Source organism: Pongo pygmaeus, chromosome 23 (assembly GCF_028885625.2).
Source record: "Pongo pygmaeus isolate AG05252 chromosome 23, NHGRI_mPonPyg2-v2.0_pri, whole genome shotgun sequence".
Taxonomy (NCBI): domain Eukaryota; kingdom Metazoa; phylum Chordata; class Mammalia; order Primates; family Hominidae; genus Pongo; species Pongo pygmaeus.
The window spans coordinates 51,729,504-51,755,728 of record NC_085931.1 but is presented as its reverse complement, the minus strand read 5'-3'; the positions used below and the strand labels follow the sequence as shown (position 1 = coordinate 51,755,728).

The 26,225-nt window shown below is 44.3% G+C and overlaps 1 protein-coding gene across 1 annotated transcript in view; it reads left to right on the top strand.

Moving 5' to 3' along the window:
- Window positions 1-9,373: 9,373 nt before the first annotated feature.
- SLC25A17 (solute carrier family 25 member 17) overlaps window positions 9,374-26,225 on the top strand; it is a 53,346-nt gene continuing 36,494 nt past the window's right edge. Inside the window, exon 1 of the mRNA XM_054469592.2 lies at window positions 9,374-9,637. Coding sequence (XP_054325567.1) covers window positions 9,584-9,637 — 54 coding nt within the window. The 5' untranslated portion in view covers window positions 9,374-9,583. The remainder of the gene's footprint in view (window positions 9,638-26,225) is intronic.

The window sequence follows — 26,225 nt, the reverse complement described above, 5'->3', positions numbered from 1 at the left end:
CTCATTTGAGGATAAAGTTTGTGTTGGATATGTGGTTCCTGATGCATTTTGACTTGTCTTTTTAAATGCTTTTTTTCTTTAAAGATTTATTTCAATAAAACTAATTGGGACCACCCGTATTTCAGTAGGACCTGGGTAGGGATTGGAAGTACTTTGCAGGGCAGCAGCAATCTTGCTGTGTTTGATATAACATGCATCCTTGGGCAGGTTGCCCTTAAATCTTACACTGTGGTGAAGGGATGATTTTTTTTTGTAATGCTGCAGTAGAGTTGGAGTACTTAGTTCTCTTGTTGTCCAGTATATCTAATAAGTATTTCATATTATTTCCACGTAAGGGAAATAAGGTAGTACTTTTCTTTTTATATTTCTATGCTTAAAATTCTCTTTCCTAGTGAAAAATTGCCCAACTCTGTGTTTGCTTTCTGCTTGCTACATTTGTCTCCCTTACTTTTCTTGGGCTAAAGACAGGCTTCTTCCACCAGCATCATCACTGCTATTATCATTAACAGCATAATTATACAAGCATATTTAATGCTGAGTTTAATTTAATATGTAATACATATGGTAATTGTAGGGTAATACCCACAACAACTGTAGTTTCTTACTTGGCCAAGAGAATGCTTATTTAAGTGTTAGACTTCCATTCTGGCAAAATCTTGCGTATTAGAAGACATTGGAAAGAGGGATTCCCTTTGGTGTTTGGTCTTCTACTTAGAAAATACCTATTGCAGTTAGTTTATCTTGTAGTATTCATCTTTGTATTCTGAAGATAAGGTTTGAATTAAATTGATATACACAGAGGGGAACCAATTTTTTTTTATCCAGTGTGAATTATAAATGAGATAATCCACAGTTATTCATTGTGGAGTTGTTGAGACTATGAAAGACTCATTGTCTTTGTATTCAGCTCTTAAATAGTGTAACCATATCTCCACCTCTGCTTGCTTTCTTTCCCTCCCCTCCAATGATAAAGAAAATGATAAATTTTCTGTTGTGCCTTCAATTCTTATTTTAAATAAGACTAAGTATAGGCATTGTACCTGACATTGCTACGTTTCTACCAATGTTTCAATTTAAAGTGCTAGTGTTTAAAAACATTTTCAAGGGATAAGACCTTCCGTACTTTGCTTATTTGAAGAATCAGTGGTAGGAGCAGTGAAGTAAATTCTATGGAGTACATTTCTAAAATAGCACATTTCTGAAATCATAAGTTTATTCAGGTTCTAACCCTTTGCTGTACACAAGCAGACAGAAGTGCATCTGTTACATAAATGAGAAAAAGCTATTATGCTGATGGAGCATGCTTTTTAAATCCTTTAAAAACACTCACCATATAAACTTGCATTTGAGCTTGTGTGTTCTTTTTGTTAATGTGTAGAGTTCTCCTTTCTCAAAATTGCCAGTGTGTACTTGGCTTAACTCAAGAATAGTTTCTTCTGGATTCTTTATTTGATTTATTTAACCTAATTATATTCTAATATTGCAAATATTACCATAAGTGGGTAAAAGTAAAATTCCTCTTCTGAAAATGTGTCCTGTGCTTTTAGATTTTTTAAATTCCATAATATACATTCTTAATTTTCAACTCAATATTCTGAACTAGAAATGTTTTCTTGTACTAATGATGCTATCAGAAGGAAGTTTTTTCTGCTTAAAAATATAGTTATATTTCTAGCTGTCTTTAAAATATGGTTTCAAACTAGATATTGGGCAGATGCAGTGGCTCACGCCTGTAATACCAACACTTTTGGGAGGCTGAGGTGGGCAGATCATCTGAGGTCAGGAGTTCAAGACCAGCCTGGCCAACATGGCGAAATCCCGTCTCTACTAAAAATACAAAAATTAGCCAGGCATGGTGTGGGGCACCTGTAATTCCAGCTACTCGGGAGGCTGTCAGGAGAATCAGTTGAACTTGGGAGGCAGAGGTTGCAGTGAGCTGAGATCGCGAAACGCAGTCTCAAAAAACAAAAACTAGATATTGATCCCCCACCCCCACCCCCTACTTTTTGTAACATATGTTCTATTTTATGTTTCTGGTACTCATGTTAAGTTATTTACTAGGTATATTAGGCTGCAGACTATTAAGTGCTGCAAACAAGAACCCCTAAAAAACATGTACTTTATTTTGGGTAGCTGTTCAGAGGCAGGCATTCTGCCATACTTAGAAGGTAGCTTCCATTTCTAGTCCAAAGTTCCTTGCTCTGGTGCTCATTCTCCAATTGAGGAAATAGGAGAAGGGGGGTCTGGGAAACATGCTGAGATACTGAAGCTAATATATGATGTTAACATTTTATTACTTCTAATATCCCATTGGTTAGTTTGTGTGTTGAGGCTATGTTTAGCTGCAGGGAAAGCCAGTTTGTCTTCCATAACTGTGTGGTCACGTGCTCAAGAAAAAACTTAGAGTAGAAACAGGAAAGACGACTTGGGGTGACACCTAGCAGTGTACCATACTAGGAAATACTAGTTTGATAAGATAAAGGAGAAACAATTTCATTTTAGAGATTTGCTAATGACTAAAATTAATGCACCTGAGTAGGCACAGATAAGTAGTGTTTGTGCCAAGCCCTGTTATAATCAGTTTGCAAGTATTGGATCAATTCTGATAATGACCATAAGGGTAGATACTGTTAGCACCACTTTACAATTTTATAGATAAGGAAACTGAAGCACTTAATAAGTAAATTGCCCAGGATAACACAGCTGATTATTTGTAAAGCTGAGATTCTTGAATACAGAGGTTTGTGGCTTCAGAGGGTTTCTCCCAGACTCTGTACTGTGCTGCCTCTGTGTACAAGGTTGATTCTTGCAGAATTGTTTAAGGAACTGAAAACAACTAAAATGTACATTTGAATAAGGTTGGTTAAGTAAGGAGTGTCACACACTTGATGTGCTGATGTGTACATCCAGGGGGTTTCTTCCTAATAGTAAGGGACACGGCATAATTGAAGTGCATGATAAGCCCCCAAATAAGGGCAAGAATAAGTAAAAAAATTACAGTGCAGTAATTATAAAAAGTTCAATATGTACCAGTATTTACAACCAGTATATAATGTACTTAATAGAGCTCATACAGTTGAGGGAGGAAAATGTCCTAAAGTAAATAGGCAACAAAAGTGAATAACTGTTGAGCTTTAAAAAGCAAATTTAAATAGTATGTCTGTCAAGTTGGCAATTTTTCAGTGAGACCTTTTGTATAGTGCTGGTGGAAGTGTAAGTTTATGGTTTTCTATAAAGTTGTTTAGCAATAAACTAAAAACTTTGACGTTTGGTGAAATCCTGATTTTAAAATTACGGCTCTAAGAAGCCAGGAGGTAAGTAGAACTAATGTAAATGTCTGTGGTGCTCTGAAAATCTAGGCATCTAATACATAATTAAGTAGTTTACTCACACAGATCACTGGGACATTTTTAGATTGCAGGGTAAGTAACCTGACCATACTTTTTTTTTTTTTTTTTTTTTTTATTATTATTATTTTTTAAATTTATGAAGTATTTATTGATGATTCTTGGGTGTTTCTCGGAGAGGGGGATATGGGAGGGTCATAGGATAATAGTGGAGAGAAGGTCAGGAGATAAACACATGAACAAAGGTCTCTGGTTTTCCTAGGCAGAGGACCCTGCGGCCTTCTGCAGTGTTTGTGCCCCTGGGTACTGGAGATTAGGGAGTGGTGATGACTCTTAAAGAGCATGCTGCCTTCAAGCATCTGTTTAACAAAGTACATCTTGCACCGCCCTTAATCCATTTAACCCTGAGTTGACACAGCATATGTTTCAGAGAGCATGGGGCTGGGGGAAAGGCCATAGATCAACAGCATCCCAAGGCAGAAGAATTTCTCCTAGTCAGAACAAAATGGAATCTCCTATGCCCACCCCTTTCTACACAGACACAGCAACAATCTGATCTCTCCTTCCTTTCCCCACACTTCCCCCCCCCCTTCCTTTCAACAAAACCGCCATCGTCCTCATGGCCGGCTCCCGATGGTCGCTGTCTCTTCGGAGCTGTTGGGTACACCTCCCAGACAGGGCGGCCGGGCAGAGGCGCTCCTCGCTTCCCAGACGGGGCCGCCCGGGCAGAGGCGCTCCTCGCTTCCCAGACGGGGCCGCCCGGGCAGAGGCGCTCCTCGCTTCCCAGACCGGGCCGCCCGGGCAGAGGCGCTCCTCACTTCCTCCCAGACCGGGTGGCAGCCGGGCAGAGGCGCTCCTCACCTCCCAGATGGGGCGGCCGGGCAGAGGCGCTCCTCACTTCCCAGATGGGGCAGCCGGGCAGAGACGCTCCTCACTTCCTCCCAGACGGGGTGGCGGCCGGGCAGAGGCGCTCCTCACCTCCCAGACAGGGCGGCCGGGCAGAGGCGCTCCTCACTTCCCAGACTGGGCGGCCGGGCAGAGGCGCTCCTCACTTCCCAGACTGGGCGGCCGGGCAGAGGCGCTCCTCACCTCCTAGACGGGGTGGCCAGGCAGAGGCGCTCCTCACTTCCCAGACGGTGTGGCGGCTGGGCAGAGGCGCTCCTCCCTTCCCAGATGGGGCAGCCAGGCAGAGGCGCTCCTCACTTCCTCCCAGACGGGGTGGCGGCCAGGCAGAGGCGCTCCTCACTTCCCAGAGGGGGCGGCCGGGCAGAGGTGCTCCTCACTTCCTCCCAGACGGGGTGGTGGCTGGGCAGAGGCACTCCTCACCTCCCAGACGGGGCGGCCGCGCAGAGGTGCTCCTCATCTCCCAGACGGGGCGGCCAGGCAGAGGTGCTCCTCACTTCCCCCCAGACGGGGTGACGGCCGGGCAGAGGCACTCCTCACCTCCCAGACGGGGCGGCCAGACAGAGGCGCTCCTCACTTCCCATACGGGGTGGCAGCCGGGCAGAGGCGCTCCTCACTTCCCAGATGGGGCAGCTGGGCAGAGGTGCTCCTCACTTCCTCCCAGACGGGGTGGCGGCCGGGCAGAGGCGCTCCTCACTTCCCAGACTGGGCGGCCGGGCAGAGGCGCTCCTCACCTCCTAGACGGGGTGGCCAGGCAGAGGCGCTCCTCACTTCCCAGACGGTGTGGCGGCTGGGCAGAGGCGCTCCTCCCTTCCCAGATGGGGCAGCCAGGCAGAGGCGCTCCTCACTTCCCCCCAGACGGGGTGGCGGCCAGGCAGAGGCGCTCCTCACTTCCCAGAGGGGGCGGCCGGGCAGAGGTGCTCCCCACTTCCTCCCAGACGGGGTGGCGGCTGGGCAGAGGCACTCCTCACCTCCCAGACGGGGCGGCCGGGCAGAGGTGCTCCTCATCTCCCAGACGGGGCGGCCGGGCAGAGGTGCTCCTCACTTCCTCCCAGACGGGGTGACGGCCGGGCAGAGGCACTCCTCACCTCCCAGACGGGGCGGCCGGACAGAGGCGCTCCTCACTTCCCATACGGGGTGGCAGCCGGGCAGAGGCGCTCCTCACTTCCCAGATGGGGCAGCCGGGCAGAGGCGCTCCTCACTTCCTCCCAGATGGGGTGGCGGCCGGGCAGAGGCGCTCCTCACTTCCCAGACGGGGCGGCCGGGCAGAGGTGCTCCTCACTTCCTCCCAGACGGGGTGGCGGCCGGGCAGAGGCGCTCCTCACCTCCCAGACGGGGTGGCCGGGCAGAGGCGCTCCTCCCTTCCCAGACGGAGTGGCCAGGCAGAGGCGCTCCTCACCTCCCAGAGTGGGCGGCCAGGCAGAGGCGCTCCTCACTTCCCAGAGTGGGCGGCCAGGCAGAGGCGCTCCTCACTTCCCATAGGGGGTGGCAGCCAGGCAGAGGCGCTCCTCACTTCCCAGATGTGGCAGCTGGGCAGAGGTGCTCCTCACTTCCTCCCAGACGGGGTGGCGGCCAGGCAGAGGCGCTCCTCACCTCCCAGACGGGGCGGCTGGGCAGAGGCCCTCCTCACCTCCCAGAAGGGGCGGCTGGGCAGAGGCGCTCCTCACTTCCCATATGGGGTGGCAGCCGGGCAGAGGTGCTCCTCACTTCCCAGACAGGGTGGCGGCCAGGCAGAGGCGCTCCTCACCTCCCAGATGGGGCAACCGGGCAGAGGCGCTCCTCACTTCCTCCCAGACGGGGTGGCGGCCAGGCAGAGGCGCTCCTCACCTCCCAGACGGGGCGGCCAGGCAGAGGTGCTCCTCATCTCCCAGACGGGGCAGCCGGGCAGAGGTGCTCCTCACTTCCTCCCAGACGGGGTGGCGGCCGGGCAGAGGCACTCCTCACCTCCCAGACGGGGCGGCCGGGCAGAGGCGCTCCTCACTTCCTCCCAGACGGGGTGTAACCTGACCATACTTAAGCCAGTGTAAAAGTAACATACACGAAATGGCAAGTACTAGCTAGGTTCCTTTAATTCTTATAGCATGGGTGTATATAGAATGACCCTAAATTTTTTATATACTTTATGTAGTGTCAAGGGGTATGATGCTTATATAATTCAAAGGACCCTCTTTAAGGAAAAGAATGTAATTATGAACACTAAATTGGACACACAAGTGGATATTTGTTTAGAACGAAAAAAGCAGCCAAAAATTACAATCCTTAGGTTTTTTGAAACAATCTTTCTCTGTTGCCCACAGTGGAGTGCAGTGATGCAATCGCAGCTCACTACAGCCTTGACCTGGGCTCAAGCAATCCTCCCACCTCAGTCTCCCAAGTAGATGGGACTGCAGGCATGCACCACCATGCCCATCTGTTTGTCTTTAACAGCAATGAGGTCTTACTTTGTTGTCCAGGCTGGTCTGGAACTCCTGGTTTCAAATAATCCTCCTGACTCAGCCTCCCAAAGTGCTGGGATTACAGATGTGAGCCACTGTGCTCAACTAAATTATAATTTTTAAGAATTATGTCTCAGCCGGGCATGGTGTCTCATGCCTGTAATCCCAACACTTTGGGAGGCCAAGGGGGTGGCGGATAACTTGAGGTCAGGAGTTCGAGACCAGCCTGGCCAACATGGTGAAACCCTGTCCCTACAAAGTACAAAAATTAGCCGGGCGTGGTGGTGCATGCTTATATAGTTCCAGCTACTCGGGAGGCTGAGGAAGGAGAATTGCTTGAACCTGGGAGGCAGAGGTTGCAGTGAGCTGAAGTTGTGCCATTACACTTCAGCATGGGTGATGAGCAAAACTCTGTCTCAAAAAATATATAAATATGTGTCTCGAACATCACAACCTCATAGTTCCATTTAATAACTGATGTAGCTATGCAGTGTCTACGTTTTTCAGTGCATACTGATTATATGAAAATGACTGGCTGGGTGCAGTGGCTCATACCTGTAATTCCAGCACTTTGGGAGGCCGAGGTGCGTGGATCACCTGAGGTCAGGAGTTCGAGATCAGCCTGGCCAACATGGTGAAACCCTGTCTCCACTAAAAATACAAAAATAAGCCAGGTATGGGGGCGTGCACTTGTAGTCCCCAGCTACTTGGGAGGCTGAGGCAGGAGAATCACTTGAACCCGGGAGATGGAGGCTAAAGTGAGTCAAGATCGTGTCACTGCACTCCAGTCTAGGCGACAGAGCGATACTCCGTCTCAAAAAAAAAAAAAAGTGACTGTACTGTTTTCAGTATGTCAGTCTTTAGTTGATCAGGCTGGGCGCCTTGGCTCACGCCTGTAATCCCAGCACTTTGGGAGGCTGAGGTGGGCGGATCACGAAGTCAAGAGATTGAGACCATCCTGACCAACATGATGAAACTCCGTCTCTACTAAAAATACAAAAATTAGATGGGCGTGGTAGCGCATGCTTGTAATCCCAGCTACTCGAGAGGCTGAGGTAGGAGAATCAATTGAACGTGGGAGGCGGAGGTTGCAGTGAGCCAAGCCTGGGCCACAAGAGTGAAACTCCCTCTCAAAAAAAAAAAGTTGCAAGGCCCGGTACAGTGGCTCATGCCTGTAACACTAGCACTTTGGGTGCCTGAGGCAGGTGGATCACTTGAGCCCAGGAGTACAAGACCAGCCTGGACAATGCAGAGAAACGCTGTCTCAGGTTTAAAAAAAAAAAGCTGATCAAAATGTTTTTGGTATCTAAGATAGAAAAACGTCAAAACAAAGTAGTAACAATGTTTTCATAACTATGGTGCATAATCCAGTATATTCTTGACAGCAAGCTCCCAATTTGATAAGGAGTCAATGAGAACTGAGTTCTCAAGTTTTACAGCCAACTAGTTTCTGTCTACGTTCCCGTGCCAAAATCTTTTTTTTTTTTTTTTTAAGGAGTCTCACTCCGTCCCAGGCTAGAGTGCAGTGGTGCAATCTTGGCTCACTGCAACCTTTGCTTCCTAGGTTCAAGTGATTCTCCTGCCTCAGCCTCCCTAGTAGCTGCAGTTTCTACATTGTAATTTCTACAAGGCACGTACCACCATGTCCGGCTAATTTTTTCTATTTTTAATAGAGACAGGGTTTTGCCGTATGGGTCAGGCTTGTCTCAAACTCTGACCTCAAGTGATCTGCCCGCCACGGCCTCCCAAAGTGCTAGGATTACAGGCCTGAGCAGCTGCACCCAGCCCAAAATCACCTACGCTTCACTTTTGGTCCTGCACTTTCACGTCATGATTCTATGGCGTGATGGGAATGTTCCTGGAAGCAGTATCTTCTGCAAATTTTGTGAAAACGGCCAAGTTAAACTTTGTTAGGACCCTCTCCCAGGGATTAAGTGTGATGTTGGGCATAAAACACTTAAGCCTGGCACGTAGTCAGCACTCAGGAGTTATCACGAGGATATTCTAAAAGGAAACATGGTAGAGACAAGTGGTGATGGTATCTCAGGAAAGAATCCCTGAGTCCCTGAGGAGCATCCTGAAGCAGAATCTGACAGTATGGCAGGTTAAAGCTGAATGTGGTTTCTTTAGTTCTGTGTAATTTTGTTAGTCACTTTGCAACATGGAAAAAAAATTTTTTCCTTCAGTATTTTATGAAGTACTGCTACATAAATTGGCTTTCGTAATCCTCACAGCAGATGGGGATTGTTGGTACTAGTACATTGTCATTTCACAAAGGAGGAAACCCAAGAGGTTAAATGACTTCCATAGTTGCCAACTAGGGGGAGGCTCCCACTCGCGTCTTGTATTTTGGGCTCCTGATGCTCAACATCTCTTCCCACCACACTCAAGGGTTTTTCGGAAGAAGTTTCCAAATCCACAATTGAATTTTTTTCGTCTTGGCCAGAATGTGACTTTCAGAATAGAAAAGAGCTCAGGCGCAGAGAAACAGGGAGACTGGAGTCTCATTGAGTTTCCCCATCTTTGTCACCAGAGTAAAAGAAGGCCATTAAGACTTCTGAGATGGAGGAACTGGTCAGGGCCCTGGAACGCCAGAGAACGTCGTGGGAACCGGGAGCCGGGTACCTGGTCTCAGGCCGCCTTGCGCCTTGGAGCCCAGCCCCCGCGAACACCTCGCTGTCCCGCCCCGCGCCCAGAGGGGCCAATCAGCGCTCAGGGGCGTTCTCAGGCCCCCCCCTTTCCCGCCCCGCGACCCGGAAGTGGTTCTAGGGCAGGCGGGCGGGTTTGAGAGGGTGGGGATTGCGACTCTCACGCCCTGAGCTCCGGTGCTCCTTTCGTAACTCCACTGGCCGCGGCATCTGTGGGAAAAGTGTGGCTGGTCTTCGAGGAGCCGCACCAATGGCTTCCGTGCTGTCCTACGAAAGCCTGGTCCACGCCGTGGCCGGAGCCGTGGTGAGACGGGGTCTTCACGCCCGGGCCGCAACGGGTTGTAAGGCTTCTCAGGGGCCAGTCCTGGGATATGCCTGAGGGATGGGTCTGAGAGGGAGGTAGTGTGGGTTGGGGTCCACTGTCATGACTGTGGGGCAAAGAGGAATGGGCCATTGGCGGAAAGTTGTTGGAGGAATTCGAGGTAAGGGCCGAGACTCCGCCACCTCCTGGTCTCCTAGAGACTGTGGGGTAGAGAGCCGTGGTCACACGTGCCCACTCAGGGTCCGCATCTTTGCCTTGGGAAGTTTAAGGTCAGTCCACCACCGCACACTCAAACACTTCGCTTCAGTGGCCCTGAGGAGAACGTAGGTGTGAAGCCGTGTTGCATAGTCACATGCTTCCCTACAGCCTGTCTTCACGCTTGCCGCGGGCAAGTGGCAATACCTAGTAGGATAGCTCTGGGCACCATTATTGGCAGGAGAAGATAGTTCTTTTTTTTTTTTTCCGAACAGAGTCTTGCTCTGTTGCCCAGGCTGGAGTGTAGTGGCGCGATCATGACTCACTGCAGCCTCGATCTCCCGGGCTCCAGCGATCCGCCCACCTCAGCCTCCTGAGTAGCTGGGACTGCAGGTGTGAGCCACCACACCCGGCTACATTTTTTTAAAAAAATGTTTTGGGTCTGGCAATGTTTCCCAGGCTGGTCTCGAATTCCTGGCCTCAAACGATCCTCTCGCTTTGGCGTCCCAAAGTGCTGGCATGAGCCACTGTGCCTGGCTTTTTTTTCTTTCTTTCTAAATCAAGATCTGGGTTCCTGTCTACCACGAGTGTGGTTTGTTATGAGGTATACGCTTGATTCTTGGGCTTCTGATGTTTAGGTTCCACTTGACACTTCCCCTCTCCCCTCTTTTCCCTAAAACTTTCAACTTTTGGCTTGGGTGACTCCTCTTGTGGTTCTTTTATCTCTCTGCCTTTTCTCATATTCTTCACCAGTTGTTAGCACACACCTTTAGCTGTTAAAATCACTGTGACTTCAGAGGAACATCACTGAATCCTCTGTTTAGCCTCCAGAAACTTCACTGAGAGCTCACCTTCTGTGTAGACTAATCTGGATTTAACCCTAACTCCATCATTTGTTAGCTAGATGCCCTGTAAACCTCATTCCTAATCTGTAAAGTGGAGGAAGTGATACCTACCTCATAGAGTTTAGAGAATTAAGTGACACAGCATTTCATGAAAATGCCTAATTCAGGAAGCCTGGTTCATTCAGTTCAGCCAGAAGAGCCTTTCAGCCAGTATGAAGGCCGAGATGGACGCTTGCGTGACTTGCTTTAAGATGGGCATAGAGGCCTGTGTTTCCGGAGTGGAGGGAATAAAGAGGCAAATAGGTTTCAGGGGACCAAATTGTGTGAGACTTTCACTCTGGCTAGCTGTTGAACTTGCTGATTTACCTTTAAACGTGATCACCCTGGCTGCTGTGTTGAGAATAGAATGTAAGGGAACAAGGGACAATTAATTATTAGGCGAGAGATGATGGTGATTTGGATCAGGGTGGTAGCAGACATGGTAGAAGTGATCATTGACCTGGAATATATTAATAAAATGAGGGTTGGTTGACTCCAAGAGTTTTTGGCTTCAGTAACTGGAGGGATGGTGTTATTTACTGGGATGGCAGAGGCTGTGAAGGAGAAGGTTTTGGGGGAAATGATAAATTTGGCTTTGGTTTTGGAGGAGTTTGAAATGCCTAAGAGTAGTCGTGAGACTAGATGAGCTCACTAGGGAAGTGAGTATGGACTGACAGAAGAATCTCAATGACTGAGTCTTGGAGCAGGCTAACCATTAAGAGGCCGGGAAAATAAGATTGCACCAGCAAAGGAGACAAAGGAAGGATGGATCAGTACTGTGGGAGGGAAGCTAAGAACTAAGAGTGAAAGCCAGGTGAAGAAAGTGTTTCCGGGGAAGGATGTAGACCAGCTGGGTCATATGCTGCTGATGGGTCAAGGAAGGTGAGGACTGAGAAGTAACTGAGAATTTATCATGTTGATAAATTGAGTGGTTAATTGAGAAGACCAGTTTTGGTGGAGTGGTGGGGTAAATAGTTGGAGTGCATCTAAGAGAAGAAAGTGAGAAGATGGGAAATGTTTTTCTCTTCCTTCTTGCAATAAATGTTCATTAAACACCTTTATTGAGTGCATTCTATGTGCCACACGCTGTTCTAGGTGCAAGGAATACAGTAGAGAAGAAGGTCTTTTTCTTCATGAACTATGCATTCCAATACGGGAGTCAGACAATAAATGAATAGGCCGGGTGCGGTGGCTGACGCCTGTAATCCCAGCACTTTGGGAGGCTGAGGCGGGTGGATCGCCTGAGGTCAGGAGTTTGAGACCAGCCTGGCTAACATGGTGAAATCCTGTCTCTACTAAAAATACAAAAAGTAGCCAGGCATGGTGGTGGCGCCTGTAATCCCAGCTACTCGGGAGGCTAAAGGAGGAGAATCACTTGAACCCGGGAGGCGGAGGTTGCAGTGAGCCAAAATTGTGCCATTGCACTCCAGCCTGGGTGACAAGAGCAAGACTCCGTCTCAAAAAAAAAAAAATAAATAAAAAACCAACAAAAAATAAATGAATAAATAAAAAATAAGTAGAATAATTTTAGATACAGTTAAGCACTATAAAAGAACATAGAGGTTGGCAAACTTTTTAAAGAGAGCAGATGGGAAATATTTTAGGCTTTGTGTATAGTTGTCACAGCTACCCAACATTGCCATGGTCGTGTGAAATCAGCTGTAGACAGTAAATGAATGGACAGAGCTGTGTTCCAATAAAATCCTTTTTCAAAAACAGGTATTAGATTGGATTTGGCCCATAGGCCATCATAGTTTTCTGACTCCTGCTGTAGAGAGAGTGACTGGCAATAGTAGTAATATATTTCTATTTAATCTACAAAGATACTTCTTTTTTTCACTTGTTGCCTATTTTTCTCTTTTTTTCTTTTTCTTTTTCTTTTTTTTGAGATGGAGTTTCGCTCTTGTTGCCCAGGCTGGAGTGCAGTGATGCGATCCATCTCAGCTCACCACAACCTCCGCCTCCTGGGTTCAAGCGATTCTCCTGCCTCAGCCTCTGGCGGAGTGGCTGGGATTACAGGCATGCGCCACCATGCCTGGCTAATTTTGTATTTTTAGTAGAGACGGGGTTTCTCCATGTTGGTCAGCCTGGTCTCGAGCTCCCGCCCTCAGGTGATCCACCTGCCTTGGCCTCCCAAAGTGCTGAAATTACAGGCGTGAGCCACTGCACCTGGCCTGGAATTGCTTTTCTAACTTTGTTTGTTTATGCCTGAATCAAAAAGGATTAATGAAATTATATCGTCGTACATAGTATTCTATAACTTAATTTTTTTAAGAAGCAAATATGGCATAACAGCTGAAAAAAAAAGTTCTGTAGTAAAGCTTAACTATGAATGTCATCTTTAATCCAACTATAAAACAGGGACAATAACAACACCTCACTTAACTGGGTTCTTGTGAGAAGTAAATGTGATTATATTTGTGGAGCATCTAGCATAATGGAACATTGTAGTAAGACCATAATTATTCATTTCTGTCTCAAGTATATTCTTGCAAATACAGCACTTATACCTAGTTTTAGAAATTTAAGGGAATTGAAATGTTCTCTTGCCTCATGGCCATCTCCACCCATTCCCTTCACTTGTTGCAGATGATCTTACCTTTTACTCTCTAGATAAAATAGAACCTACTTGGGATGAGTTTTTTCCATTTTTTCCAATTACAGTTGTACTCGTGTTTTCTACATTCTGCTGGTCTCAGAGGAAAAACAGACATATTCAGTGTCTGCTACCTTCGATCTTGGCCCTCTCCTCCAGCCCACGGGCAGTTTTCTTCTAGAACTTTGCTCCAGTAATTTTCATCTCTTTCCTATAGCTTTAACCTAGTGTCTGCTTCTGTTCAGCCCTCAAACATGGTCAGCCTGTCCCATCAGAAAACTATACCAATCTGATCTGGAATCTGGCAGCTTCTTCAGCCTCTGCCTGTTCTCTTTCCCTTTGTGCTAAGCTTATTTAAAGAATATTCTGGGCCAGGTGCGGTGGCTCACGCCTGTAATCCCAGCACTTTGGGAGGCTGAGGCGGGCAGATCACGAGGTCAGGAGATCGAGACCATCCTGACTAACACGGTGAAACCCCATCTCTACTAAAAATACAAAATATTAGCCGGGCATGGAGGCAGGCGCCTGTAGTCCCAGCTACTCTGGAGGCTGAGGCAGGAGAATGGCATGAACCTGGGAAGTGGAGCTTGCAGTGAGCCAAGATTGCGCCACTGCACTCCAGCCTGGGCTACAGAGCAAGATCCGTCTCAAAAAAAAAAATATGTATATATATATTCTGCATGTACTGCCTTTTCTCATCCTACTTTGACCACTGGAACTGCTCTTCCAAAGGTCAACTCTGACGTCCTAACAGCTTAATCTACTATTGTGAATGGTATAAGGTCATGGATAACCAAGTACACACAATTTGTGTCTTTTCACAATGTCAGACTTCTATTGTGTTATTTCAGTTACAAAAGTCACAAGTTACATGGAGTTCTCAAGGAGGCAATTTTTTTTAGTACTTCTCATTCACTAGGTAGTCAATATTGTAAATCATACATAATAGTATACCTAATTAATACATAAATGATGTAGATTAAACATTCTGCAACAAAGTAACATTGAACATCAAAAGGAAAGAGTTAGGAAAAAGGGTTACCTAACCAGTCCAGGGAGAGTGATATAGACAAGTAGACAAAGTAGACCAGTCCAGGGAGAGTGATATAGACAAGTATCCTGGTTTCATCATGGCAGTGTGTTGGTCTTGTAAGAAAGAATCCTTGATGTGGGCAGAGCCTTTGGACACAGATATCAGGCATTTATAACAAGTGACAGCAAGTCAGTGTCTGTTAAGACCATTTTGAGTTTTTTAAGTCCTGTTCTTTTTATGGTCACAGAGTCTTCTGGTGAGGACTGATAGTGGAAGAGCATGCATGCTTGGTTGTGTCTTTATCTGGAAAAACATCTGGTCCCTGTTGTCAAAGTGCTTTTTGAAATGTAAGTTGGAGTCTTTTTCTAAGATGGAGTCACTTATGTCAAGAGTGCTCTATACATCTACTGACTGTTTTTGCATTCTTAATTGATTCCATTTCTTTGTAAGTATTCTATACTGTTGACCCTTCTACCTTTCTGAAGCTCCTTCTGAAAGAGCAGTTGGTGTTTGTTTTTTACTAAATAGCAATTGCTCTTTTGGAAGGAACTTGAGAACACATTACTCATTTTAGGGACCTCAAATTAATACTGGCTTCTACTACTAACAGATGCTATAGCTATAAAGGACATGTAGAAACCAACAATTGTTGAGTGCCACCTGTGTGCCTGGTATGATGCTAGGGGCTTTCCATAATTTTTTTTTTTTTTTTTTTTTGAGATGGAGTCTTGCTCTGTCGCCCAGGCTGGAGTGCAGTGGCATGATCTTGGCTCACTGCAAGCTCCGCCTCCCGGGTTCACGCCATTCTCCTGCGTCAGCCTCCCGAGTGGCTGGGACTACAGATGCCTGCCACCACACCCGGCTAATTTTTTTGTATTTTTAATAGAGACGATTTTTTTTTTTTTTAATACAGAGTCTCGCTCTGTCACCCAGGCTGGAGTGCAGTGGCATGATCTTGGCTCACTGCAACCTCTGCCTCCCGGGTTCAAGTGATTCTCCTGCCACATCCTCCAGAGTACCTGGGACTACAGGTGTGTGCCACCACTCCTGGCTCATTTTTGTATATTTAGTAGAGATGAGGTTTCACCATTGTTGGCCAGGCTGGTCTCGAACTCCTGACCTCAAGTGATCCACCCACCTCAGCCTCCCAAAGTGCTGGGATTGCAGGTGTGAGCCACCGCACCCAGCTACTTTCCATAATTTGATTCTAACTTCTCATAGCAACTTTGACAGATACTGGTCTCAAAATTACAAATGAGGAAATTGAGACATAGAGATTTGAAATTACTTGTATAATATATACTGTACTTGGGACCTGAACCTAGATTTTATCCCAAAGCCCACGCTCTTTCCATTAAACACTCGTGAGTGTCATCCATGAGGCCATTTGTGTAACTTGCCTATCTGTCTGTGTATGTATGAGTTAGCTTGATTGTTATGCCAGGGAAAAGACTTACATTAACTCTGATGAGGTGAACAACATTTTTAAATATGAAAGCCATAGTAAGTGGCTTTTAATCTTTAGAATTTTATTAGCTCAAACCATAGAAAACATCTTAGGTGGTTTTTAAAATTTTTTAGAAATTTTTATTTATTTATTTATTTTGAGACAAAGTCTCACTCTGTTTCCCTGGCTGGAGTGTTGTGGGATGATCACAGCTCACTCAGCCTCAATCTCCTGAGCTCAAGCCATTCTCCCACCTCCTGAAGTGTTGGGATTACAGGTGTGAGCCACTGTGCCCGGCTTTAAAATAATCTTTCTGTTCTATAGTGCAGTGTTCTAAATCAGGAGAGGCTATACATTGATTTCAGTGGTGCTGCTGTGACTCAGCCACTTCTGGACCCCTCTGGAAACTGATTTTGGGCTAGCATTGTCTTTTTCCCCCCACCCACTAGTTTTCACCCTGCTAGGATGAATCAACATTTTAGAAACAGTCAGTCACATTTGGTGATTTGGTTGGTATACCAACCCAAACATCATTGTTTTATTCTTAAAAGGCATGAAAATTTGCTTCTGTATTTATGTATGTTCCCATTATTCCCATAAGATTGCACACGCTGGGGGGACCAAGTCTTGACCAGATTTACCCAGTGTTTCATTCTTACTCTGTCTGTAAGCTCAACTTCATGTGTGGATTGTGTTGGCCAAATTGAAAAGTATACTTTAGATATTTATTGCCCTTTTACAGGAGAGATACAGCCAAGAATGAATAAACCATCTATTTTTTTTTTTAGTAAGTAGCCTGAAATGTAGATGATAATGCATTCTTAAGAAATCCAGGTGCCAGTCTGGGCACGCCTGTAATCGTAGCACTTTGAGAGGCTGAGGCAGGCGGAACACTTGAGGCCAGGAGTTCGAGACCAGCCTGGGCAATGTAGTGAGACCTCGTCTCTAAAAATAAATAAATTAATTAAAAAGAAAGAGAGAGAGAGAAAGAAAAAGAAAAAGAGAAAAAGAAATAAATCCAGGTGTCAGTTGTAGAATTGTTCACAAAAAAGAGGAACTCCCAAATCCCCAGGAACTTAGGTTAAAAATTGTTTATGTGACTGATATAGTTTGGATGTTTGACCCCTCCAAATCTCATGTTGAAATGTGACCCCCAGTGTTGGAGGTGAGGCCTAGTGGGAGGTGTTTGGGTCATGGGGGCAGATCCCTCATAAATGGCTTGGTGCCATCCCCTTGGTGATGAGTGAGTTTTCACTGTTAGTTCATGGGAGAGCTGGTTATTTAAAAGAGCCTGGTCCCCACTCCTCTCTCTCTTACTCCCTCTCTTACCATGTGACATACCTGTTCCCCTTTCACCTTCCACCATGATCATAAGCCACCTGAGGCCCTCACCAGAAGCAAATGCCAGCACTGTGCTGGCTCACACCTGTAGTCTCAGCTACTCAGGAGTCTGAGGCTGGAAAATCACTTGAGTCTGGGAAGCCAAGGTTGCAGTGGGCCACGATGGCACCACTGCACTCCAGCCTGGGCGACAGAATGAGACCTTGTCTCAAAAAAAAAAAAAAAAAAAATCTAGAAATAAAAAATAATCTAGAAATAATCTAGAAATAAAAAATAATCTAGAAAAAATCTAGAAAAAAAAGAAAAAATCTAGAAAATAAATGACTATAATTTAAAAGTAGTCATTGGCCAGGCTCAGTGGCTCATGCCTGTAATCCCAGCATTTCAGGAGTCTGAGACGGGTAGATCACTTGAGGCCAGGGGTTTGAGACCAGCTCGACCAACACAGTGAAACCCCGTCTCTACTAAAAAAAAAAAATAAACAAAAATTAAAAATAAAAGTTAATACATGATAATCATGGGAACACCCAATATTGATTTAAGCAAAAATCTTAACTATTAGAAGGATGGAGAGAATAAAGAGAGGGATTCGAGACTAGCCTGGGCAACATGGCAAAACCCTGTCTCTACAAAAAATACAAAAATTAGCTGGGTGTGGTGGCTCACTTCGGTGGTCCCAGCCACCTGGGAGGCTGAGGTGAGAGGATTGCTTGATACCCAGAGGTGGAGGCTGCAGTGAGCTGAGATCGTGCCACTGCACTCCAGCCAGGGCAATAGAGTGAGACCCTGTCTCAAAACAATAACCACAAAAAAAGAGGGAATGTGGTATAAGAGAGCTGAATTCTCATTCCCCATAAGAGAATGTAAATAATGTCTAAAAACGATTAATAAGATATCAGTATATTATTATATGGAGATGTATAAATTCCAAAACAAACAACTAGAATTTAATTGCCTCTCTGAAGGAAGATTGGATAAAATAGAGAGGAGTGGGGCAAAAACTGCTTTATTTTGTCATTTATACTATGGGATTTTTTAAAACTATGTGCATGCTTTGCTTTGATCGATTAAAAATTTACAATTAGAATATTTAATGCACAGTGGCTCACGCCTGTAATCCTAGCACTCTGGGAGGCCAAGGTGGGCGGATCACCTGAGGTCGGGAGTTTGAGGCCAGCCTGACCAACATGGAGAAACCCCGTCTCTACTAAAAATTCAAAATTAGCCAGGCGTAGTGGCGCATGCCTGTAATCCCAGCTACTCAGGAGGCTAAGGCAGGAGAATCACTTGAACCCGGGAGGCGGAGGTTGCAGCGAGCCGAGATTGCGCCATTGCACTCCAGCCTGGGCAACAAGAGTGAAACTCCGTCTCAAAAAAAAAGAATATTTAATGCATAGCTATGAATTTATGTTAATTGTTGAAGCTTAGTGATATGTTCACATTCAAGCACAAATTTCTGAACATATTAGATACGGCTGAAGATGCAATTAATGCACTAAAAGATAGGGACCACCAGTATACAAAAAGACACTCTTAGCACTCTGGAGATTCCAAGGGTCTTGGATGCTCTTGTATCAGGAACCAGAGACTAAGACACTATTATAACAAAAGACATTCCTATCATTCAGGAAATTACAAGAATTTTACCAGGAACTCTGTGTCGGGAGCCTAGGATAAGGACCAAATATATATTTTGCATCATAATATCATAGCCCATCATTTAAAAAAAAAACCCTAATAAATGATCATCTGTAAGACATTAATGATAGGATATAATTAATATCCTATATAATATATAGCTTCCTAGAGGTATTTACCTTTTTGTAGAGTTTTCCTAGAAAGGACAGTGGCCAACCCAGAGGTAGTGTGATGATGTCAGGTTCTGTTTCTGTGACCCTGGTGTGATAAGATTAGCTGAAAGGAGTATTAGAATTGATAGTAAATAATAATGAAGTTTGTTAATAATGTATTTTTTTTGTAGTTAATGGCCTGTGTTCAAACTATAGGCATAGGACCCATTCACACTCCTAAAAATTTTCACCAACCCCAGAGTCTTGCTTATGTGGTTATAACAATCAATATTATTGTGTTAGAAATTAAAACTGAGAAATCATTGAGATATTTGGTTTTGTTTTTTGGTTTTTTTTTTTGAGACAGGGTCTCACTCTGTACCCAGGCTGGAGTGCAGTAGCACAATCTCAGCTCACTGTAGCCCCAACAGCCCAGGCTCAAGCAGTTCTCCCATTTCAGGTTCTCAAGTAGCTGAGATTACAGGTGTGCACCACCACGCTGGCTAATTTTTTTTTTTTTTTTAATTTTTTTGTAGAGACTGGGTTTCTACATGTTTCACCATGTTGCTCAGGCTGGTCTCGAACTCCTGGGCTCAAGCAATCCGCCCACCTCAGCCTCCCAAAGTGGGATTACAGGTGTGAGCCTTTTTGTTTGTTTGTTTTTTTAAAGAGATGTGGTCTATGTTGTTGGCCATGGTGGTCTTGAACTCTTGGCCTCAAGCAGTCTTCCTACCTCGCCCTCCCAAAGTGCTAGGATTACAGGCATGAGCCACTGAGCCCGGCCAAGATATTTATTAATTCGTTAAAGATCATTAAAAATACATTAGCTGGGTGTGGTTGCTCCTACCTATAATTCCAATGTTCTCTCACCTCTACAAAAAAAAAAAAAAGGTAAAATACATCCATTACGTATTAACATACATAAGCTATATTTTTTAAACCATATTTTCCAAAATGTCATAAGATGAATGGCATTGATGTATAGTTTTGCAAACCTCTCTTTGACTTGATAGAAGATAGCTGGATCCTTTTATCTGCTTCTGAATTCAGTCTGTTGCAATATCACACATTTATGCGTAGGTTTTGGAAAATTTTGCTACACACTGAGAGAGAATAAGAATGAGAAAGGCAAATAGCATCTTATTATTTCATAATGATTCTTATGAAAAGGTTTTTAATCCTACAAAGCCTCCTAGAAAGGATTTGGGGACTTTTAGGGATCTCCAGACTATAGTTTGAGAATCACGAGACTGTATTATGTCTTGTATTCTGATGTCATTTATAAAAAATATTTGCCTCTTACCCACTTCAAAACTGAAATGTTTAGCACATGCGTCTTTATAAAAACATTGTACAGAGAGGCGTAACATGAGAAATAGAAACCACTCTTAATTCCCTCCCTCCCCATATAATCATTCTTAAGAATTAGTTGTTTGATTTTCCCAGATCTTATGTGTGTGTGTTGTGTACACTTTTATAAGTGGAAGAGAAAATGTCAACGTCATGTGTGTCTTGATTGAAAAAAGGTTGAGAACTTCGGTAGGAGAACCATAAACAGTAGGAGTAGGAGTCAGAGATCTTGGTTGTAACCTTGCCTCTGCCACTCTGGCTTTGGGCAGACCCCTTAACTACCCTGCCCCGTCTCCTCACTTCTCAGCTGAAGGGACTCCACTGCTTCAAGTGCCAATATAGTATAGGAAGTATAGGAAGTCATTTATTCTCCCAACACTGAATGGTTAAATGCTGTGGGGGTGGGAAGATAGAGTGTTGTAATTAAAAATGTTTTGAGTGAGATACAAAGAAGGGTGTCACTTGGGAAATAGATTCTTTAAAATTGTAATTGCTGTCAGCGATAGAACTCCCACTCAGATAGATGGTTAGAATTCTGTGGGACTCAAAATAATGGATTTATTTTATGCCTCTCTGGCACGACAGTATTGTACATTGTGGTTATCTTCTCGGTATTTTGTGCCTTCTAATTTTATGTAAGTGAACAGACAGTCCTCAGGGGAAAAAAATGAGTATTTATGTTAAGATAAATTAAATTCAAATTCTGAAAAGTTATGTGCTTATACAGCTTGGCATAAGACTCACATATATAACAAATATTTTGCTTTAGGTAACAGTTCCTTTAAAAACTGTCATCTTTGTGTTTGCTTGGCTAGGAGACAAATATAGCAAGTCCCTGAGGTATAGAATGCTGTGTTCCAAATTTACCTTTAGCATTTGGAGTACATTATTATTATTATTATTATTATTATTATTTGAGACGCAGTCTTGCTCTGTCACACAGGCTGGAGTGCAGTGGCACGATCTCGGCTCACTGCAAGTTCCGCCTCCCGGTTTCACGCCATTCTCTTGCCTCAGCCTCCTGAGTAGCTGGGACTACAGGCACATGCTGCCACACCCGGCTAATTTTTTGTGTTTTTAGTAGAGAAGGGGTTTCACTGTGTTAGCCAAGATGGTCTCGATCTCCTGACCTTGTGATCCGCCCAACTGAGCCTCCCAAAGTGGTGGGATTACAGGCATGAGCCACCGCACCTGGCCTCTAATTTTTATTTCTATATTAGTAATTTTTAAAAAGTTTTAATTATAGTAAGAGTGTGAGCTCTGTAGTCAGGCTGCATATGTTCAAATACTGATTCTATCACAAACTATCTGACTTTAGGAACATTGCTGTACCTTTTGGCATCTGCTTCCTTATCTGTAAAATAAAGAGAATGATAGTGCCTGCTTCATTGGATTGTTGTGAGGATTAATTTTTTTTAATTGAGATATAATTCATACAACATAAAATTATTTCAAGTATAGTTCGGTGGTATTTAATACATTCACAATGTTGTATAACCACCACCTCTATCTCATTCCAAAACATTTTAAATAGATAAAATGTGGCATATACACACAATGGAACACTCAGCTATAAAAAGGAATGAAGAATTTGTATGTGCTACAAGATGGGTGAACCTTGAAAGCATGATAAGTGTAAAGAAGCCATGGCCGGGCATGGTGGCAATCATCAGTAGTCATAGCTACTTGGGAGAGTGAGGCAGAAGGATCACTTGAGCCAGGAGTTCAAGGCTGTAGTGTACCATGATTGTGCCTATGAATAGGTACAGACGGCACTCCAGCCTGGGCAACATAGCAAGACCCCATCTCTAAGACAAGAAAAGAAAAGCTGGTAGCAAAAAGTCACAGGTTACATGATTTCCCTCAGAGTAAATATCCAGAATAGAGACAGAAAGCTGATTAGTGGCTGCCAGGAACTGAGTGAAGGGGGAAATGGGAAGTACTTGCTTAATGGGTATGAGATTTTCTTTGGGATGATGAAAATATTTTGGAACTTTGGTGGTGGTTGAATAATATTATGAATATATAGAATGGAATACTTTAAAATGGTTAATTTTATAATATGTTAATTCCACCTTTTTTTAAAGCCCCTTGAGCAATTAGACTGGCAAAAAAAATCCTCAGACAAACAAAATAGAAGAGTCTTCATAACCCTGTAGGTTTTTAATCTTCTTTCTGGCCCCAATGGATTTCCCTTACTTTCTTGCAAGCTCAGCTAAGCATTTAAAGGATATTTGTTATATATATTTTATTCGACATTTCTAGGTATTCTGCAGCACGTTGTCTAGGCTACCATATTGCTGGAAATGGAAGTCTACATTTCAACTTTAAATATTTAACCCTCACATTTACACTTACGTTTTCTAACAAAGCCTAAAAGAAATCCATACCTGTGTGTGTATGTGTGTGTACCCTTTCCTTTAATTGGTTAAAACTGGTCAGCTTTTAGTTTCCTCCCCACTTCACAGCTTTCCCCCTGCCTCTGCCTATCTGTTTACTGCTTCCAGCCTCCAGGGATTGTAGCAAAAAGGTGGAATGGGTTTCTGGCAAAATATGATAATGGTTAGCTTTCTGGGCACAGAATTTCCTGTTCCAGCTGGGTGCTCCAAGTCACCTTTGGCAAGTCAGGTTCCCGTACTCACAGTTACTAGCTGGGACTGGTACTGCCTGTCTGGCATTACTGTAGCACCCAGCCAGTCAACCTGAAAGCTGGCCCAGGGCTTCCTTCTGCTTACCAGTGTTTGTGTCCACAATTTGTATAATAGTAATCCTGTTGTATCAGTTTTCTATTGCTGCTGTAACAAATGACCACAGACTTAGTGGCTTAAAATAACACAAATTTATTTTCTGTAGGTCTTGTAGATCTGTAGATCAGACTGATGCAGGTCTCACAGAGTTAAAATCAAAGTGTCAGCAGAGCTGTATTCCTTTTTGGAGACTCTAGGCCTGCAGCCGTGTCCAGCCGTTTGAATGCGAGGACTTTTTTGCTTATCTGGTGTGGCGGATATCACAAAAATTATGCACAGACCTTTTTTTAAGCTCATCAGCTCTCTTAGTGTTAGTATATTTTATGTGTGGCCCAAGACAATTCTTCTTACAGTATGTCCCAGAATTATCCCTAAAAGGTTGGACATGTGTGCTCTAGGGGATAATCCATTTCCTTGCGTTTTCCAGCTTCTAGAGGCCGCCACATTCCTTGGCTAGTGGCTTTTTATCCCATCTTCAAAGCCAGGAATGTTGGGTTGAGTCCTCATCACATTGCAGCATTCCCACTACTCTTCTGTATTCCTCTGCTATCTTTTTTTGAGACGAAGTCTCACTCACTCTGTTGCCCAGGCTAGAGTGTAGTAGCACGAACTTGGCTCACTGCAACCTCTGGTTCAAGCGATTCTCCTGCCTCCCAGGTTCAAGAGATTCTCCTGCCTCAGCCTCCCGAGTAGCTGGGATTACAGGTGTTTGCCACTACTCCCAGCTAATTTTTGTATTTTTAATAGAGACAGGATTTCACCGTTTTAGCCAGGCTGGTCTCGAACTCTTGACCTCAAGTGATCTACTGCCTTGCCCTCCCAAAGTGCTAGGATTATAGGCATGAGCCACTGCTCCCAGCCAATAGTGCTTTCTTCAGAACAGCAGTTCTTAACCATTTTCTTTTTCTTTCTTTCTTTCTTTCCTTCCTTCTCTTTCTTTCCCCACCTTTTTTATGTTTATTTTTATAGAGACAGGGTCTTGCTATGTTGCCCAGGCTGGTCTCAAACTCCTGGCTTAAGTGATCCGCCTGCCTTGACCTCCCAAAGTGCTGGGATTACAGGGGTGAGCCACCGCACCTGGCCTTGGGCCATTTCCTCACAAGACAACAGATGATGCTCACAATCGACACAGACCCGGAGGCTCTCCTGGATGTCAACCATAATCCCACCCTTTTCTCACACACTCAATAAAACACTTCAGGCCGGGCACAAGGGCTGGCCTGAATGAAGAGACAACCTATACAATAGGATAAACTATTTGCAAACTATGCATCTGACAAGAGGTTAATATCCAGAATATACAAGCAACTCACACAACTCAATAGCAAAAACAAACAAAAACCAAGCAAATAATTAAAAAATGAAAGATCTGAATAGACATTTCTCAAAAGAAGACATAGAATTGGCCAAGAGATACTTAAAAAAAAGCTCAACATCACTAATCATTAGAGAAATGCCAGTCAGAATCACAGTGGGATATCACCTCACCCCAATTAGATTGACTATTATAAAAAAGACAGAAAATAAGGATCCCATTCCTTCACAAGGGCCCTGGTAGAGCGACCTTGCACGTCTAGGTACCAGCGAGCCCCAAGTACACACTTGCTCTGGGGTTGGGTGGGTAGATGGGCAAGGATGGATTGTCTCTACCATTCCTCAACCAGCTGAGGCCCTGAAATCCTCCCTTAGCCAGATTTCAGGACAAAGGAGCACTAGATATTATTAAAAGGACCCCTTTTGCTAGTCCTTTGGAGCCCGAATTTGGATTGAAAGGGAGAGGAACAGGGCCTGGGCTCAGAAGGGGGATATAAGGAAAGCAGAACCCAGTGTGCCTGTGTCAGTGTCATCTGGAGAAAAAGCTCTTGATGATATCTAATAGCCGTTATTCACATCAAAACTCTCTAAGGCCCTCCACCTATTTTCTCATTTATGGGAAATGAAACATTCAGAGAAAGGACTTGCCCAGTCACCTCAGATGGCTCAGCTGGAAACTAGAAGTGAGATGCGACATAGTGGAAATGTGTAGCATACAGTGAGCCACTTTCCAACTTAGCCATTAAAAAAAAAAAAGCCAAAAACTAGCAAATGCTGGTGAGGATACAGAGAAAAGGGAACTCTTGCACACTGTTGATGGGAATGTAAATTGGTACAGCCATTATGGAAACAGTATGGAGGTTCCTCAAAAAATTAAAAATAGAACTACCATATGATCCAGCAATCCCATTACTGGGTATATATCCAAAGGAAATGAAATCAGCGTGTCAAGGAGACCTCTGCATATCTGTGTTAATTGCAGTGCTGTTTACAATAGAAAAAATGTGGAATCAATGCTTATCTACAGATGAATGGATAAGAAAAATGTAAATATACCAATGGGAATTTTATTCAGCTGTAAAACAGAATGAAATCCTGCCATTTGTGGTAACATGGATGAACCTGGACAATAAATATTATGTTAAGTGAAGTAAGCCAGGCACAGAAGAACAAACACCACATGATCTTATAAGTAGAATCTAAAAAAGTTGATTTTATAGAAGTAGAGAGTAGAATAGTGGTTACCAGAGGCTAGAGATGGTAGGAAGGAGAGGGAGACCAGGAGAGGTTAGTTAAAGGGTACAAAGTTTCATTTAAGCCAGGTACTGTGGTGGCACAGGGCTGCAGTTCCAGCTACTCGGGAATCTGAGGCAGGAGGATTGCCTGAACCCAGGAGTTCAAGGCCAACTTGGGCAACACAGGGAGACCCCATCTCTTTAAAAAAAGAAAAAGTTAGACGTGAATAAGTTCTGGTGTTCTATTACAAACTATGGTGACGATAGCAAATAACAATGTCGTGCGTATTTCGGGATAGCTAGAAGTGAAGATTTCCAATGTTATCACCACAAAGAAATGATGTTTAAAGTAATGGGTGTGGTAATTACCCCAGTTTGATCATTATACAGTGTGTACATGCATTGAAACACTACACTGCATCCCATAAACATGTACAATTATTACATGGCACTTATAAATAAATAAATTTTAAAATGTCTCACTGTGGTATTCTTTTAATTCTCATCTACCAATTAGAACCCTTTTTGTTTTTCTATATAGTCCTTTTATATATAAATATGTTCTCATTATTAATCATTGGAGTAGGGAGGAGGCAGTGGTGGGTTTTCAGCTAACCCTCTTGATCCGGTCTTTCCAG